Source organism: Mustela erminea, chromosome 9 (assembly GCF_009829155.1).
Source record: "Mustela erminea isolate mMusErm1 chromosome 9, mMusErm1.Pri, whole genome shotgun sequence".
Taxonomy (NCBI): domain Eukaryota; kingdom Metazoa; phylum Chordata; class Mammalia; order Carnivora; family Mustelidae; genus Mustela; species Mustela erminea.
Genome location: NC_045622.1, coordinates 14,518,494 through 14,536,799, shown reverse-complemented (window position 1 = coordinate 14,536,799; position 18,306 = coordinate 14,518,494). Strand labels below are relative to the sequence as shown.

The 18,306-nt window shown below is 41.5% G+C and overlaps 1 protein-coding gene across 10 annotated transcripts in view; it reads right to left on the bottom strand.

The window, feature by feature from the left end:
• KMT2A (lysine methyltransferase 2A) overlaps positions 1-18,306 on the bottom strand; it is a 77,184-nt gene that overhangs the window by 33,285 nt on the left and 25,593 nt on the right. For 6 of the 10 annotated variants that reach the window (XM_032356290.1, XM_032356285.1, XM_032356287.1 and 3 more), the window contains 9 exons: positions 16,626-16,695; positions 11,356-14,009; positions 9,143-9,320; positions 8,017-8,251; positions 6,409-6,473; positions 5,620-5,997; positions 5,194-5,267; positions 3,890-4,021; positions 3,214-3,327 (listed from right to left, as the gene is read on the bottom strand). In XM_032356290.1, the coding sequence (XP_032212181.1) occupies positions 3,214-3,327; positions 3,890-4,021; positions 5,194-5,267; positions 5,620-5,997; positions 6,409-6,473; positions 8,017-8,251; positions 9,143-9,320; positions 11,356-14,009; positions 16,626-16,695 (3,900 nt within the window). The remainder of the gene's footprint in view (positions 1-3,213; positions 3,328-3,889; positions 4,022-5,193; positions 5,268-5,619; positions 5,998-6,408; positions 6,474-8,016; positions 8,252-9,142; positions 9,321-11,355; positions 14,010-16,625; positions 16,696-18,306) is intronic. The other 4 variants (XM_032356291.1, XM_032356292.1, XM_032356294.1 and 1 more) reach the window with 2 other exon arrangements.

Sequence of the window (18,306 nt, the reverse complement as noted above, 5' to 3'; positions counted from 1 at the left end):
TTCCTACAAGATACTAAAGACAGTTGCAAGCTCTCGTTTGTCCTTTCCATCTCTAATTGTAGAAATGTTATTTTCATGTTAAGGAGTTTTTAAAAATTTAAATGAGGATGACCCAGACTTTTCTTTTGCCATAGCAGAATTATTGGGACAACAGGTCAAAGCTAAATAAGGTTTATATATTAGATAACAGTAACTGTTAATTTCCACACTTTGACAGCTATACCGTGATGATATGAGAATGCCCATGGTTTTACAAAATACATAGTAAAATATTTAGATGTAAAAGGACAGGTCTACAACTTCCCAATTTTTAGAAAAAAATGTGTTATATATATAAAATGTATGTACATATTTTATTTCTCACTTTGTAAAATACAGACACACAAAAGAATAAAGCAAATAAACATATGAACATTTGGGAAATGTGGGTGAAGGGTATATGGGAATTCTTTGTAATACTCTTGTAACTTTTCTGCCAATCTGAAATAACGTCAGCATAGAAAGTTTTTTAAAATTCTAATGTCTAGGGATCTGTAGGTGGCGCAGTTGGATTAGCACCTAACTCAGTTTGGGCTCAGGCTGTGATCTCATGGTCCTGGGCCGGAGCTGGAGCCGGCATCAGGCTCTGCACTCCGCGACTCTGCTTCAGAGTCTCCCTCTCCCTCTGCCTGTCCCCACTGTGTGCCCCACACCCCCGCAAAATCAATCAATCAATCAATCTTAAAACCAACAAACAAACCTCAAATATCAGAATTCATCAAACACTGGTTACACTTTAGCAGGAGTATGCTGCAGGCAGTGAGCTAGTCAATCTCTAGCTCAGTTTTTAGGAATCCCATGGGGTTGCTGTGCACAACTACACAATTTAAATTAAAGCAATTATACTCTGAAAGAAAAAAACCCGTTTTATCACAGAAGTTGAAGGACTGGAGCTACAAGTTATTCCTGTGGGCAGCATATGTGTGGAGGGAAAGCATTAAGATTATGAGCAAAAGAGATACTGTAAAGCCCTGACATTTGTGAACTGAATATTCTTAATGTCAATATTATCTAAAGCAGCCCCACCACCTGGAACAATGTTATTGTTCATAATAGGCACTAAAATATTTGCTTAATGATTGAATACCATAATTTATAATGGTATTATACTATATATATAAAATATAATATATACTATACTATATGTTATATTTTACTAGCATACAATTTAACATAGCAAGTGGGCAGGACTGAATCTCTTAGCTAGTGAGTCTGCCTGATTGCTCAATACGTACATGATAATCTCGTCTTGGGATTTCTTCATGACCTTAAAACACATGTGATAAAGTAACAAGCTAGGGAGGTATTCCGGAAGTGAGGACTGTATGAGTGACAAGCTACTGCTTCCGATTTAAAATCCTGCTTTTACTTCTTCATTGCAGAGGTTGCAAATACTCACTGCAAAAGACTCGAAAGGATAAAGAAAAATAAAGAGAAAACAAGGAACTCCTAATCCAATCACATTTTCAAGATTTTGGTGTAAATCCTTCCATTCTTTCTGCATATACACTTTTAAAAAAATGTCCAAAATCCAAAATGGGATCACGCTTTACATATACTACTTTGTAACCTGCTCTTTTAACTCAGTGATGTGTCATGGACATGTCACTATCCATCTATATTATTATTATCTTTACTCTTATATGCATATCCTATGATTAAAGACTCCCACCCCTTACTGACAAACTTTAGGTTGTCTCCTATTTATTATCATCATGAACAGTACTGAAATAAAAACCCTTGTGTGTACCATATATACAGACAGAAGGGTTTATCACATATATATATGTATGTATTGTACACACACATATAATCACACATACCTACGCATGCATATACCTATCTGTTGATTTCTCTAATTATATCCTTAGGATAAATGCCTTGAGTGCCACTGCTGGGTTAGACAGTATGTTCATTTTAAGGATAAATATGTATTTCTGAACAGTTTCCTCAGAAAGAAAGACTGCAACTAACTTAGATTCCACCAACAGGAAGTCCCTATTTCCACATGATCCTTTTCCCCCATTATTTTTTTAAAAAGATTTTATTAATTTATTTACTGGGGGGGGGGGGGGACAGGAGAGGGAAAGAGAGAATCTCCAGCAGACTCGGAGCTGATGGGAGCTCGATCTCACAACCCTGAGATCATGACCTGAGTTGAAACCAAGAGTCAGACTCTTAATCAACTGTGCCAACCCAATGTCTCTAAAGATTTTACTTTTTTAAGCAATCTCTATGGCCAATGTGGGGGGGCTCACACTCACAACCTCCACCAGATGAGCCAGCCGGCACCTCTTCTCACATGATCTTTTTAATCATGCTTTAATATCCAATTTTCGGTCATCAGAAGGCTTAATGACCCCTGCTCACCATGTTTTTATTTCTCATTCTGTGAATTACATATTCCTGTCCACAGCCTATTTATTTTTACTGGGCGTTGTTCCTTTTTCTTATTAATTGCTTAAGAGCTCTTTATAGACAAGGGGATTTTGACAGTTAATGTAAGATAGCTATTTCTTTTTCCAGAAGTGCACTGTATAATTTCTGCCATGTTTGGACATTTAGCAGAACTATCAGAACTCTAATAAAAAGAGTGCATTTAAGAGATGAGACCATTAAAACGTTTACACTCAGTAATTCTGCTCCTCTACTAAGAAGCAGATTCCTTCATGAAATCTATAAAAAAACTTCTGAAGCATTTCATTAGCTGGATTAAAGTGAGGCCAGTAGGGGTGCCCGGCTGGCTCAGTCAGCAGAGAGTGCGACTCTTGCTCTCTGGGTTCTAAGTTCAAGCCCCACACTGGGCATAACGATTAGTTAAAAAAAAATTTTTTTTAAAAGATGTTATTTATTGATGACAGAGGGAGACATAGCGAGAGAGGGGAACACAAGCAGGGGGAGCTGGAGATGGACAGGCAGGTTCCCCACTGAGCAGGGAGCCTGATATGGGGTTTGATCCCAGGACCTGGGGATCATGACCTGAGTCTAGAGCAGACGCCCGAGCACTGAGCCACACAGGCACCCCAAAGATTACTTAAAAAAAAAAAAAGATCAAAAATAAAGAGAGGATAGTACCTGCTACATACCAACAAGACAGAAGAAATGATTTCTTTCATCACAGCAAAATCATTTACCATTCAACTGTCTGGGGTACTGAGAAGCAGCTCCTCTTACCTCTACGTGCCCACTGCTGGCACAGAGAAAGCAAACCACTCTGGGTGTTATAGGGACAGAGGTCAAGATTCCTAAGCCTCCCATCTCCCACACATTTTCTGCTTCACAATCCTCCTGTGGAGAGAGAGACAGATCGTTTATGCAAGTGTTCTGGAGATACAGCTTTGGATCGAGAACAAGGCCAGCAAACATCAATTCCGAGTGACACCAGAGTGGCAAGAAGACTTCGTTTCAGTGGGTTCAAGAGTTAACTGCTGCTTTAAAAACTGCTCGTTTCAGACACAAACTGTTAAAATGCTCACCTACTGGTTTAATTCATGTTAACGAGAATGCAAAGATACCCCAGGAGTGACTTTTCCTTAGAGCTTTGCTGATTCAAGCAATCATCTTGGTTGGAGAATTCTCACATGAAAGAATTATTTCCTCAGATGCTGTTCTCATCCAAATGCACTTTTTCGCTCAGGCTGGTGCCAGCGTTCATTTGTCCGCTCGTAAATGGTGACCTCACAACACGGACCAGAGCTCTCTCACACCTGAACCCACCTGCCAACGGGGAGCTCTCACCCCTGACGCGGTGCTGAACTCCCCCTCTTTCATCAATACCCTGGATAACACCATTTTTCTGATTTGAAGCCCATCACGCTCGACATGCTACATGGTCACGAAACACTTTTACCTTAAAGTCCACTCTGATCCTGTGGACTCCATCGGCTGGGATCTTTTGCTTCGAACTATTGCCATTGGAGAGAGTGCTGAGGATGTTCAAAGTGCCTGTGTTCTCCTGCTTACTGACTGGAGGTGGCTTTTCCTATAGAGACAGAAGATGGATAAAGAACAAAACCACATCCCACTTGCCCACACTTTTGCAACAGGTAATAATGCAAACAACCAATCTAATTAAGAGCTCTGGAAACCACGCTTCCAACACAAGTATTCCACAGACACAGAGAGTTAATCTTCAGATTCCTTTTTCCATGGAGGCATTTTATGTATGCATTACAGCCCTAGAAGAATTCCGGGACTTTCTCCCTCTTATGGGTTCTTGTCTTGCTTTTTCATGGTCCATGATGCCAGCTGAGGTTGTTGGCACAATAAAACCAAAGAGACAGCATGGGAGCAGTTTATTCTGCCATTTTCTCGATCATTTTTGTAGATCTTTGGGCTGCACATCGAACCTGGGGCTGATCATTCCACTCTTGCTAAAACGGACGGTCATAGCAGTGTTCGCAGCTCTGTGACCATCAGTGATTTCAACTCGTCAGGGTAACCATGCTTTATCAGTTAGAAGCCAGACAATGACCTCGGAGCAAGGCTTCTTAAGACCCTGGTATCTGCCTCTCTTTCGCATTGCTGGTGCACTAGCAAGGATGCTCACCACACCATTACGGGGGCATAGAGAGACGGCAGAATGAGCCAGAAGAATCTTTCTTTTTTAACTTTTTTTTTTTTTTTTTAATTTGTTTATTTGAGAAAGAGAGAAAAAAGCACATGTTCTCATAGAGAGAGGGGCAGAGGGAAATGTAGAGGGAAACTCTACGCTGTTTGATCCCGATACCCTGAGATCGTGACCGGAACAGAAATCAAGAGTCAGACAATCAACCGGCTGAGACACCCAGGCACCCTGAGCCAGAAGATTCTTCAAGACCTCTCTCTCCTCATAATATACATAGTGGACATAGGGAAGGGTGACTGCTGTAGACCAGTATCACTAAAGCATGCTCAGGGAAAAGAACAATCACAGTAAGCGCCCTGTGGTGTTAGCCTAAGCACGGAAAGCCACAAAGAAGGGGAAAGACAAAAAACAAAATGAGCTAAAGCCTAACCGGAAGTTCTTTCACTTTAAGGAAGTCCACTACCATCTACAGAGAAGCAGATCCGCGGGTTCACTCACTCAGTCACATAAATGTCAAGGATAATACTATGTCCCTGCAGAATGGAACACATCCCTGAGCAATGGCTGAGAAACAAATCTCTCCTCACCTTTTCTTTTGGTTTTTGTTTTACAGGAATACTTGGGCGAGGAGCCACTTTTTTCTGCTTGCTTTGCTCTGGACCTAAAGAATTCAAAATAAATTGCAGTCAGATGCCACTAAACTCAGAGTTCGTGCTAAACAGCAATGACCACCTCAGGACTTACTGGCCTGTGAAGAAAGGGGCATTAGAAAACACAAAAACTGACTTAAACTCTAGGCTTTACAGAGGAAATTAAGATAATACCTCCAACTTAACTGCTTTTTTGCTTTTATTTCTTTATTATTATATAAATAGTTTAAAAGAGAGCTAATTTTCCTTAACTAAAGGCTCAAAAATATACATTTTGGGTTTCCAAATGCTGTTTAAGAAAGACACTGGTGTTCTTTGCTGGTATTTCTGGCTCAGCAACTTCTTCTTGCTTTCCTCACTCACCTGATTCTGGTGGTAGAGGCTGCTTTTTCTTGGGCTCACTAGGAGTGGTCTTGGGAACTTCTTTTCTCGGTGGTGCTGTGCTGGATGGCTGTGGAGGGGTGACTGGCACTGGCTGGGAGGCCTGCTTGCTGGACTTCCTGGAAGCTGGCGTGGTAACTTGTTTGGATTCAGGAACTGGGGCAGGGGCGTTCCCTTCCTCGCTCTTCTCCTCGACGGGCTTTCGAGGCGGAGGTTCGCTACTGCTTTTCTTGGGGGCGGGGTCCTCTCTTGCTGACGGGGCAGGCTTCTGCCCAGAGTCCACCACGCTCTTCCCAACACTGCTCTCCTTGCTCTCTTTCTTTTCGCTGGTTTTAGACTTTTTCTCTTTCTTTTTCACAGCTGGGGGGAAAAAACCAAGATGATTTATCTGTAGTAAGTGAAAAAAACTCTTTTTAAGACAGAAGCAGAGGGATGTAGTACAATCATGTTCATAGTGCCCTACAGCTGAGTCGACACTGGAAGGAGAGAGCTGATCAGGTGAGACTGAGGTATTTGTGTCACTCTCAGAACCGGAATGGACTGGAATTGTTCCAGGAATTTAAAAATTTTTTTGATTATGGAACATTTCAAAGTAAAGGGACTAGTAAAATGAACCCTCACGTAACTGCCACCCAGCTTCAACCACCACCAACTTGCTGGGAAGAGCAGTCAAACGAACGAACGAGAAACTGGCATTCTATTTACACCAGATGTACATGACTCTGGCATTAGAGCAGGAAGCATTTGGGGAAGATCTTCAGACAACGCTACCTTTTGCTTGCTTCTGAAGGTAGGCTTTGGAAGGCATCCATTGTAGATTCTGACATTTTCTCATCCTAGGATGACAAGGGACACCATAAAAAGTAAACAACATTTAGAAGGAAAGCCATTGAAACAAGTGTTAATGTGCTTGCAAAAATCAGTGAACCTTCATTAGGGTTTATTTTGAGAGCTGAAAAAAGTACTCAGATTCAATATGAGCCTCTGAATGCTTCGATCAGCAATTTTACCTACCTTTAGGGTCTAAAAGGAATAAATATCAAATTATTTTTGAAATGGGACTCAAATTTCTTATAACCCAGTACTAACTTAGCACCACACACACAAAATCATCAGCTGGTGTTTCTTAAAGTCAAACTGGTTCTGCTCCCTTATGAGATTAATATTCATACAGTAATCTGAATAAAAATGGATGAAAATTAACCAACAAGTTTTTTGACACTATGATGCAACAGATCTATCTCAGGGGGCTTTGATACACATTTCACTTCTCAATTTAACTAAGAAACTAAGACTTACTCTGAAGTCTGAAACTGAGCTTAATACATTTCAACCCCCAAATTACAGTGCAGGTTTATCCTGCAATCATGTACCTTTCTGCTGATCTGTGATTTGTTTCCACTATGGGACTGAGACAAGATTCTTGCTTAAGGCCAGACTAAAGCAGAGCCGAGAACTCCTTCTGTCTCCTAGAAACTGTCTCCCCTGAACTAACTTCTCCCAACCATATTTTCTATAAATCACTTTCATATTACCATTCATTCAGCAAATACCTATTGCTAATATGTCCTCCCTGTGGCAGGCACTTTATGAGATGCTCTGTCACTAAAATTTGTTTGTGCAACTTTCTTGACCCAAAGAGCAGAGAGTGAATCCACAAACTGACTTAAAAAAGGGAGAAGAGATCGAGTAATCAAAACTTGCAGATCAAAAATTCCATGTACATGAAAATACTCTGGGAGTTAAAAAGCCAAGGGCCTTAGACTAAGATATCACTTTTTTTCCTCAATACCATAAAGATTAATTTCAATTGACCTGAAAAATTAGAATACAAATAGATATTATAATATATACATTAAATATAAATTACAGCTCAGTTATATGTAAATATTTCATATACATGTGACTTCTATATAACTGATATAACATATAAAATACTAATATATAAATTCGTCAGTGTTTACATGGAAGCCCTCCAGAGCTGCACTGATATGGTAGCCACTAGGCACATGTGGCCATTTAAATTTAAATTAATTGAAATGCAATGCAATTAAACAGCAGTTTCTTGGTCACACTAACCACACCTCCAGTGTTCTACAGCCACGTCCGGCTAATGGCTACCACGCGGACTACACAGACAGAGACTACTTCCACCACTGCAGGACTTTCTACTAAACAGTGCTGCCCAAGTATTTCTTATTTAAGGACAGCCCAAACCTGGCCACATCACAAAATCCAACTCTGCAACTAGCCTTGCACGTCAAGGAGACACGACACAACCACACTCAGCCTTCGGCTGCATCCCTGCAACAGTCCAGGCATGAACACACAACCACCATGGCTGAGAGGTCCACACCTCAGAGGAAGACACCCACTCACTTGCAGCACTGCTTCTTTATATTTCGGCCACCAAACTTGGGTTTGTCTAAGCAGTTAGTACAAACACCACAGTCCTCAGGCACCTGGCAGCCGGGACACTGCCCACACCGCCTGGATCGTCGCCCTTTCTTTACTGGAGGTTCCTGAGGCGCCTTGTTTCTGGTAACGGGTTTAATTGGTTTGATGGGCGGAGCAAGAGGTTCAGCATCTTCTGAGCCAGCAATTGATGACTTGTCTGTTAAAGAAACGTGTCATTAGTTCTGAGGGAGTGTCTAAATTCTTTCTTGGGAGCAGAGGCGGAATTCCTCAAAATCCATTCATATCATGATATACATCCAAGCCTCATTTTAACTGGGACTCCAAAAATGAAATACATCATAATAAAAATATTAGGCAGAAATCAGAGCCTGTTTTAAATAATTCTTTAAATTTTTTAAAAAACGCCTATAACTTGCAGCTTGATGGAAGCAGAAATCTGAACACTGAGAACAAAACACAGTCTAACCTAAAACCAAGAATGTGAACTGAATGCTTCTTAAGATTCTCTGAACCTCTCCATTTCATATGAGCAGTCACCTAGCATTTAAGCCATCCAGCGTCAAAATGCAACCATGAGAATGTGCCTCCCAGACCTCCAAGCACGGGGGACGGAGCTCACTGACCAAGGGCCAACGGCTGTGCTCTGAAATCCAGCGATACGCCGAGGCCACACTTACCACAGGGCTGCTCCCGGGTAGGGACTGAGCACGGCAGGGATACTAAGGCAGGCCCGTTCCTGGGAGACAACCGTCAGCTTTTGCTCAAGGACTCCCTGACAGCCTTGCCAAACTCTCTGGGAAAACAGTCTGGGAAGATTCTGCCCAACCCTCCCTCCCTATCTCTTTCCTTGGGGTCACACTTGCACAGCAGCCTGACTGTTACCCCAGCCTTCCCTAGCTCCCTCCCATTTTCTCTCTTGGGCACTTTCTCTAGTGTAACCCTTGCATACTTAATACACCCTTGCCATTTGCTTTTTGGAGGACCCAGACTAACACAAAGTGCTATGAAGAGCCTACTAGGTATCCCCAGAATGACCAGCAAACTAATCAAATCTGCTCAGACTCCAAGGCTGACATCCCTGACCTACCATCATTCCCCATGGAAGACAAAATCTTCTCTCGTTCTTCCCATGGTAAGGCACTCAGGGTGGGCATGTCATCAGGAAACACAGCTCGTTTTCGGCCAAGGGCAACGGCAGCTCTTCTGCAGACATGTTTAATGCGGGGTCCTCGCACAGAGGTCTCTGATGAATCACTTTCTTGACCCTGAATAAGAGGCAAGTCAAAACGAACAAGAGCAAGCACACTTGTTGAGAATGTAAATAAATGAAGCCAAGGTGTAGCTGGTAGGTTATTACAATCTAGAAGCAACATATACAGTTCTAGCTATTCCCAGATGATAGGCCATGACAAGCTACAGAAATCGATTAGCTCTGTATTCTAAAATTGGCAGCCAAAAAGGGGGGCAGGGCTCTTAATTAAAAAAAAAAAAAAAAAAAAAAAAGAAATCAACTAAGTTTTTTATTTGCCATTATACCACTGCTTTAAAACTCCCCTCAAAACTCAAGCTGCATTATGCAAAAGTTTGGCCTGGAGTGAACAGGGCTTATCTAATCACAGACTATTTCTTCTATTTCCCCCATCAACAGAGAAGTAGGGGAGACGACTTATAACTGTACGCGTGAAAGGCTACAGCTCGGCACACAAACGTCTCACATTTTAAAGAGCCGCTGCTCCTATCACTAGGAGGCTAACCAAAAAACATCCAAAATGGTATCAGAAATAAATCCCATCATACTCCTGCCAGAACTCTCAACTGGCAAAATTACTAAATGTAAATATGGCCCTAGGCTGAACAACATGAAAAACCTAAATGTGTCGTCATCCTAACCTAACCTGGTATGCAGACATAAATGCGTTATCTACTACGGCAATTTTTAAAAAGAACCTAGGGGCGCCTGGGTGGCTCAGTGGGTTAAAGCCTCTGACTTTGGCTCAGGTCGTGATCCCAGGGTCCTGGGATCAAGCCCCATGTTGGGCGCTCTGCTCCACAGGGAGCCTGCTTCCTCCCATCTCTCTCTGCCTGTCTCTCTGCCAACTTGTGATTTCTCTCTCTCTGCAAATAAATAAAATCTTTAAAAATAATAATAATAATAAAAAAAAATAAAAAGAACCTAAAGATCAGCAGGTTTTCTCAGAAGAGGCCAGTGTCCAGCTACCTTGTTAAAAAAATTAAATAAATAAAAATAAATAAATAAAATAAATAAACCTGTTCTTTGTAAAATTTGTCATCATCTTAACGAACTGAATCCTACAGCTTTTCTGCCTTCAACTTAAGGCTAAGTGCTTCTCATCTGTGTTCTGCCAATGTAAAAATGCTTATTACCTACTGCTCTAATCACTTGCTACTCAGAGGAAGAGAAGCCCCTCCACAACCCCGTTTTTTGTTTTGTTTTGTTTTGTTTTAAGACTTTATTCATTTACTTGACACAGGGAGACAGACACAGCGAGAGAGGGAACACAAACAGGGGGAGTGGGAAAGGGAGAAGGTTTCTCGCTGAACAGGGAGCCTGATCCAGGGCTCCAACCCAGAATCCCGGGATCACGACCCGAGCCGAAGGCAGATACTTAACATCTGAGCCACCCAGGCGCCCCCTCCACCCCATTTTCTATAGTAAACGACAGTAAACCAATTGACTACAAAAATGCATCTTCAACATCAGGTCACAGATTCCACTATACCAAACCCATAAGGTACAGACTATCTTTCAGCCTTAAGTCACCACCTTCCTGTGCAGCCCAGTCCAACCAGCCATTCCTCTCAAATGTGTCTCATACTTTTTCCTCCACCCACACTGTGCCCTCTGTTTAGAATGTTTTCCCTATGGCACCTGGGTGGCTCAGTCGGTTAAGCGTCCTACTCTTGATTTCAGCTCAGGTCATGATCTCAGGGTCGTGAGATCAAGCCCCGAGTTGGGTTCTGCGCTGGTCATGGACCTTAAGAATCTGTCTCTTTCCAGGGTCGTCTACCCCCACCTGCTTGCCATCACATGCAGGTGCGTACTCTCTCTTAAAAAAAAGAAAGAAAGAAAGAAAGAGAAAAAGAAAAAAAGAAAAAAGAATGTTCTCCCCTGTCAAAATCCTACCAGTCCTTGAAGGACCGCTGTAAATGCCACCACGTCCTCTGCCCTTCTCCTGATTCCTGGAAGTAAGGTATCACTGAAACACTTCGGATAAAACTCACTCACAGAAGGGTCTAGATAAACTGCTGAGTTCTAACAGGCAAGATGGAAAAGAGTACCTGTGCTTTGGGCTGGTCGGTTTGTTTAAGACTCTTACTCTTCTCAATCTTGCAGAGCTGGGCTTTGGCCTTTTTTAGGAGGCTGGCAACCCTCTTGTCCGTCATAGGAAGCTTGTCTGCCTGAGCCAACATGGAGCCTATGGAGGAAGTGGAATGTTTAACAGTGCTAGATGAAGGAGTGGAAAGGCAGAGGGTTTTCTCCTTCTCCAGGGATGGGGCAGTTGGGCCGAGGTCCAAGTTGTTTTTTTCCAGATTTCCTCTCCCTTTCTTTATAAGTATTTTGGTTTTGACAGCTGTTGTATCCCCAAGAGTCACAGAAGCAATATCAGTCCCAGAATCAAGTGATGAAGACTTCTTCCGCCCTGTTGCTTTTTTGGCAGAAGATGAAGCGGCAACATCTTCACCGACAACCTTGTCTTTGGAAACCCTACCCACAGGATACAAAGCAGAACTACTCTGAATTTCTGATCCCTTTTTCCTTTTCTCTTTCCTTGACTCCCGCTTATTCTCTTTTTCTCTCTCCCGGTCTCTCTCTCTACTCTTGTCCTTCTCCACGCTCTTGTCAGCATCTCGATCTTTGGACAGCTCCTCGGGGGCCTTGTCTTTATTTCTCCCTCTCTCAGTCTGAGAGCCTGGGGTAAACCAAGGGAAGAGAGGAGTGGGGCTGCCGGATGTAAATGGCTCTGCCGGAGCACTAGCCTGCTTCCTTGGTCTCTGGCTTTTCTCTGCAGATTCCCCAGACTGAGTCAGGGAATGAGAAGGAAAAGTAAAAGTCGGGTTTAAGGCACTAGTGGCAAGAGGACTAACAGATATGCTTAACGAGGAAGAGACAGAAGACGGCGGGGTGAGCGGTGACAGCTCGGCAGTACTAAGCCTTCCACTTCGTGTCCTCATGGAGTGGGAAGGAGATCTTGGTTCAGACCGAATAGGGCTAAAGACTTTTCTTTTCCTTTTTCTGTTGGATACTCCTGAAGAAGATGTTCCAGCAGAAGTTCGATTACTAGGCAAGGTGACAGACTCAAAGATTCTAGAATGAGCCTCACTTGGAGTAAATCTCGGAGCTCTCAGAAGAGGGCTCCTTTTGTGCATATCGAACCTTGTTCCAGAGTGGAGTGGTGAGAACAATCGGGCTGAAGCAGCAGGACCGGATGGAGAAAAACCGGACGCGAAGCCGACATCCTCAGGAGTTAGTGGAGGGGGTCGGAAATTATCAAATATTGGTTTGCGAATAAGACCTTCTTTGGCATACTTTGCTGAGGAAAAGTACTGTGGCTCTGACCTAGAATGCTTTAAAGAAGTCCACCTAAACGTCGGTTCTCGCAAAATAGACTTGCGCTTCCCTTGCATGGGAGCAGCGGAAGCAGGCAAAAATGGTGATGCTAAGGGGATCGTTGGAGGCATGAGCCACGGTGTGTGGTCAGCGATGCTGGAGGCTGGCTGCAGCGGTGGGGGGGGCGTAAGCAGAGGTGGGGGCGGAGAGGACGAGGGCTGCTGCTGGGGGGCACTTTGCAGCGTCGACAGCTTCTTAGTCGTTCTAGATCCAAAACTTCTCTCGGACACGGAATACCTCCTGCTTCTCCTTTCAGTACTATCATTCTCTGGGGACTGGGCAATAGGCAGTGGAGTATGAACTTCGGGGGTCTCGCTCCGCTCTTCAGGAAGTACCTGGATCTCCTCAGAGGCCTGAGAATCTGTGGAGGTATCAACGCTGGGGCTGCTAGACCGGGAGGAGTCTGAAGACATCTGAGAGGAGTGCTGAGAAGCTGCACTGGATTTTTCAGAAGATCCACAGGACGTGGCACTGAATCTACTGTTCGGTGTCGACTCTAGTCGGGCAATTTTAATTGGAGGGTCATAATCCTCATCCTCTATAAACCGCCGGGGGGTTTTAATGATCCGTGAGGAGATGGCACTGACGACAGGCATAATGAACTGTCGGATGTTTTTGACCTGTGTCTTCACCTTTCTTCCCTGCAGCTGAGCTGCTTCTTTCTCAATTTTCTTTTGAGCCCCCTTTTTTGCCCTCTGCAAGAGCTGCTTAGCAATTGTGGCATCTGTCCTTTTAGAAGAAGGAATAATCCTAACCGGCTTAATCCTTCGAGGGCTTTGTCTGACTACTGTCTTATCTTCTTTTGTGAGTGGAGGTGTTCCTTCCTTGTCCTTCCGGACCTTCTGGGGCTTTTCCAGTTCAGAGTTAATGAGGAGGCCTGAAGGGGTCTTTATCCTTTCTGTCGATGGAGGCCTTCCTCGCCGTCGGACAATCTGTACCCCCTTCCTTCCTATTTGAAGCTTCCCTGTCTTAAACTTAGACTTGAGAGGAGAGAGTTTACCTGCTCGTAATTTTTTAATCTTTGTGGCTTGCTGAAATGTAGCAGAAGGTGTCCGTTTAATCTTTTTCAAGCTATCTTCTTTGCTTCCCTTTGGTAGCTCTGAAATGTCCTTTCCATGTGTTATTTTGATTTTTACTCCAGGGAAGGTGGGGGGTCTTCCTCTCTTCTTTTCTATGCTTTTAGAATCTTTCTTCTTGATCTTATCTCCGGATTTGGTCTCTGATTTACTTAGAGGGGAAAACACAGACGGATCTGAGAGGATAGCTGAATTTCGGTCAGAGCCACTTCTAGGTCTCCCACGAGGCTTTCGAGGGCTAGTTTTAACTGTGTATAAAAATTAAACAATGAAGAGCATACATTTAGCTTTGTAGTTCACGTCGTGACTAAGCTGAATATATTCTAGCACAAGCCATTTTGTACTGACCTCTACCTGGGTCTAGGGAGTCAATAAAATATCTTAATTGGCTTAGTTTCTTTTCACCAAAAACTTGCCTCAAAGAAACTAAGTAACATTCCACCTAGAACATCTAACTTTTGGAACAGAACTAAGATAATAGTAACAGATTTTCAACCAAGTGATTAATATGCAAACTGATTTTTCTACCATTTCAGGTGAGCGAGGGAGTTTTTTTAATTAAAAAAAATATATATATAGGTTTACCAAAAAAACCTATGCCCCTTTTTCCATATCCTAGCCACCAAGATTAATATTTGAGAACATGTTCATAGTTAGTCATCCCATCTTTTCAGTGCAATTTTGGCTTTCATAAATTTGAACAAGGAGCTCTTCAATTGGGAACATACCAACTTTTGTCAGGAAAGCACCTGGGCAGCTCAGCTTCCTACAGTTTCAGTCTGTTTTGTCAAAGTAAACCAAGGAAGATTTATTGAATAGAAAAATGTCCATTCGCAAGATATCAGAATAAGATCACTAAACTCAGTGGCATGTGAACTCTTCAGTGAAGGGACATGTAATTAATCTACTCCTCCACTTACAAGTTCTTGAACTAGTTAGTCCCAGGTTACAAAAAAAGATTTAACCCTAATTGATGTCAAGAGTGAATCAACAGTTTATTAAACCAGACTTCTGCTATTCTAAATAAAAGGACTTTGCCAATTTATAAAACAGCTCAATTTGCTACTTTATCAAGAGACTTGAAAAAACAAGGCTGTTCTCTAAAATTCTTCCTATAAACCTGGATTTTCTAAATGGATTAAGAGCTCCCTGGTCTATCACATCTTCTCTTAGCTCACGACTTTCCAACCTCTGATATGACTCAACGTTCTTCTGAGACTAAAACTTCCCCTAACAGGAATCAAAAGAGATTTATGCCAGTATGATGAACATTTTAGACAATGGAACTAACTTTCCTAACAGAACAGAAATCAACAAAGGTCTTACTCCTTAGCTTCCTAAATGTGTTTTTCTCACCAATTAACTTGAAACTTCCTTTAATTCATTAAGGATTCATAAATCCACTCTCAATATATGCTAATTACAACTAAGTAATAGACAGCAGGAAAACTAAGTTTCATTTCCTCATTAGTGAAGCATACCCAGATAGTTTAAAAAAAAAAAAAAAAAAGAGACGACAAGACAACATTCAAGGTAGATTGATAACCATTCAAGGAAGTGTTGTGAATCACCCCTACCCAGAAGTATATCATAAGAGTCCTGATCATCAAGCTATACTTGAACCCTAGCCACTCAAAGGACTTTAGGAAAACCTCTTTTATCCAATTTTTAAAAGAATTTTTTGGTGGACAAGGAGAAAAACCAGAACGGAAAAGAGTCCAGTTCTGTTAATCTACAACATATTCAGGGAACTCACAAGTCTGTTATGAGTAACCACATCACGTATTTTCCCTGCCTTATTCTGTCATCTAGAAATGAAGGGTCAGACCAGATGATCTCTAAAATCATGTTCCAATATGAAGTTTTCAGATTCATCACATCTTCAAGAGAATGTAGCTACTGTCTAAGTGGCACAGACACTGGGGTACTACTGGCTAACTCCTCCCAAGTAGGATGGCAACATTCCCACCACATGGGAAAAAAGATACTGTCAACTTAGTGTCTGAATTAGATTACTATATAAACATGATGACTCTTAAGAGAACACCATATGCTAACTGACATCAAGAACTAAGTCGCTATCAAAGAACAGAACCATTAACGACATCATATTTAACTAGACTGCCCATCCAAATCAAAGCAAAGCAAACCACAGGAGAAGTCAGAAAGGCAGCACTGATGGGGAATGTCTTTTTCCTCAGAAGATCCCTCTCCTAAACAGACTAGAATTCTGGAAGCCATGGCATGTTATTCCACTGAGGGCTCTCTCAGGAAACTTCTCCAAGTCTAGAATTTCAAGACATTCGAGATATTTTCTTGGCAAGAACAATGACAAATATTGCTTAAAAATGGAAATACCCCCATATCATTTTTATTTTCTTTATTTTAATACAGCCTTTCAAGGATGAGATAAAATAGTTTCGTACAGTGCCAATGTTTTGTTTTTAGTTCTTTGACAACAGCAGACCAAATTTCATCTGTAAAAAGCAACAGTCAGATTATTTCCAAAGTTGTATATACTACTGTTATCATTCAAAATCTATGATTCTGAGGATGCTCTGAGCGGGTTACCTTCCATTCCAACTACCAGGTCTTTTAGTCATTCCATGAAAATTGACCACACACCCACCATGTCCCAGCTAGCTCCCACAGAGAAGCATTATAAAGAATAAAGCATTAGTGGCCTGACAAAGACCCCTGTAAAGAGGTCCAGTTCATAAGCCATCTCCTACTTAGTGCCAGAGAAAAAGAAGGAGGCAACCCCACCCCCCAAGAATTTAAGATCATCCTTTATATGCAAAGAAAGCAAGGGGAAGCCATGTCTCTTAACAAACAAAAGGCACCATGCACTTGACTGGCCATACCTGAAGGAGACCTTGTGGGACTTCGTACTCGGACTTCTTCATCTGAGCCAAAACCTAAGAACTGCTCATCCTACAACAAAGGAAAATTATTTTAAAATCAGAAACAAAAACACAAGTGTGAACATATCCCAAAGAAATGCCCAGAGGAGACACAAATGAATTTGGAAAATTAGACTCTATATATTAAATGCTATCATTTATATGGTTAATATAAAACAAATAACATTGAAATAAATGATCCAGTCATACAGCTTCATTACAGACAAATAGGAGCTGTGTAGTAATTGAACAATGCACTGAAATGTCATCTTTGGTGCATAATACACAGGGGACAGTCCTAAATTTCAAACTATAGATACAGCCCAAAACAATTAAAGAACGGCTTTAATTCAAGTAAGCAAATCAGTACAATGAAAGAAATATACAGCCCCAATAAAACAAACAAATCTTTTCAACAAGTAGATAAGTTTACACACACATAAGGAATAACATAAACTATATCATAATCTCTTGTCTACTAAATATTAATAGAGACTGAAATTGCCATAATTGTCAGTTCCTTAACTCAGGAATTGACATTTAGATGTGATTTCTATACATTTGAGATCCAAAGATTCTCAACATGCATTTTATGGCATCATTTTAAAATGCCCTGTGATAAGAGACTTAATGGTGGGCAGCAGCATTTGTGAAAGGGATCATGAATGACCGCACACAGGATGAAATAATGCATTCAAGAGACCTTAGGGAAGCATCTTATTCTCTGTTATACTTGGAAAAGCCAAAAGGCAAAAACTTCCCCTTACCTCTAGCTTTTAACTTGCCCTTTCAAAAAATCCTTAAGGATTTAACTTATTTTGACAAGTTCTCAGGTGGTCTATTTAAACAAACTAACAGAAATTCACTGATTCAGAAACTAAGCTCTTTCCAGAAAGAGATGAGAGAGACAGAATTTCAGATTCCTGAAACAAAATCCACATACAACAAGAATTAAATAAGGACTGAAAGGCAGATTTCCCTGAACCTCCAATTTGCACTGATAAGCCAAGCCCCAAAGTACATTCCAACAATTAAAAACCCCAAGTTTTCCTCTCAAGAGCAACAACCACATGCATATGGACAACATGTGTGGATTTTCTGAAAAGTTGTTTCCCCAGTTAGTGTCAAGCTATAGTCAGGTGCTAATCTGTTCAACCACTTATTAATCAGGAATATATAAAAAAATACATGCAACCTTTTAGACAAATTAGCAGATTCAGCCCTTAAATTTTAATGCTTCGAGGAGCAAAATGTTTGAGTCCAAGACCTTGCAAACTATGCAACTGAGAGACAGTTCTTAGAATCTAAGGTTTTTGTTCTGAGGTTCTAAACATTATCAAAGCATTTAACTATTTAAGAAAAACCTGAAATTATCCTCCTCAAAGAGATTTGTCTGAAAAGCACTATAATTCCAAGAATGTGTAAAACCTAAATTTAAAGAATACAAGACTAGGATACTTTTCATCTTAAAACAAGTTAGGACAACCTCATCATGTGGGGCTTAACCCCAAATATACTTCTGGAATGATTTCAGGGTTTACAATTGCAAACTGCAACATTACAAAAAGAGAAGCCCAAACTCACAAGACCCAATTAATCCAAAAACCTGTCACAATAATGGGAATTCCATACTGTTAATTTT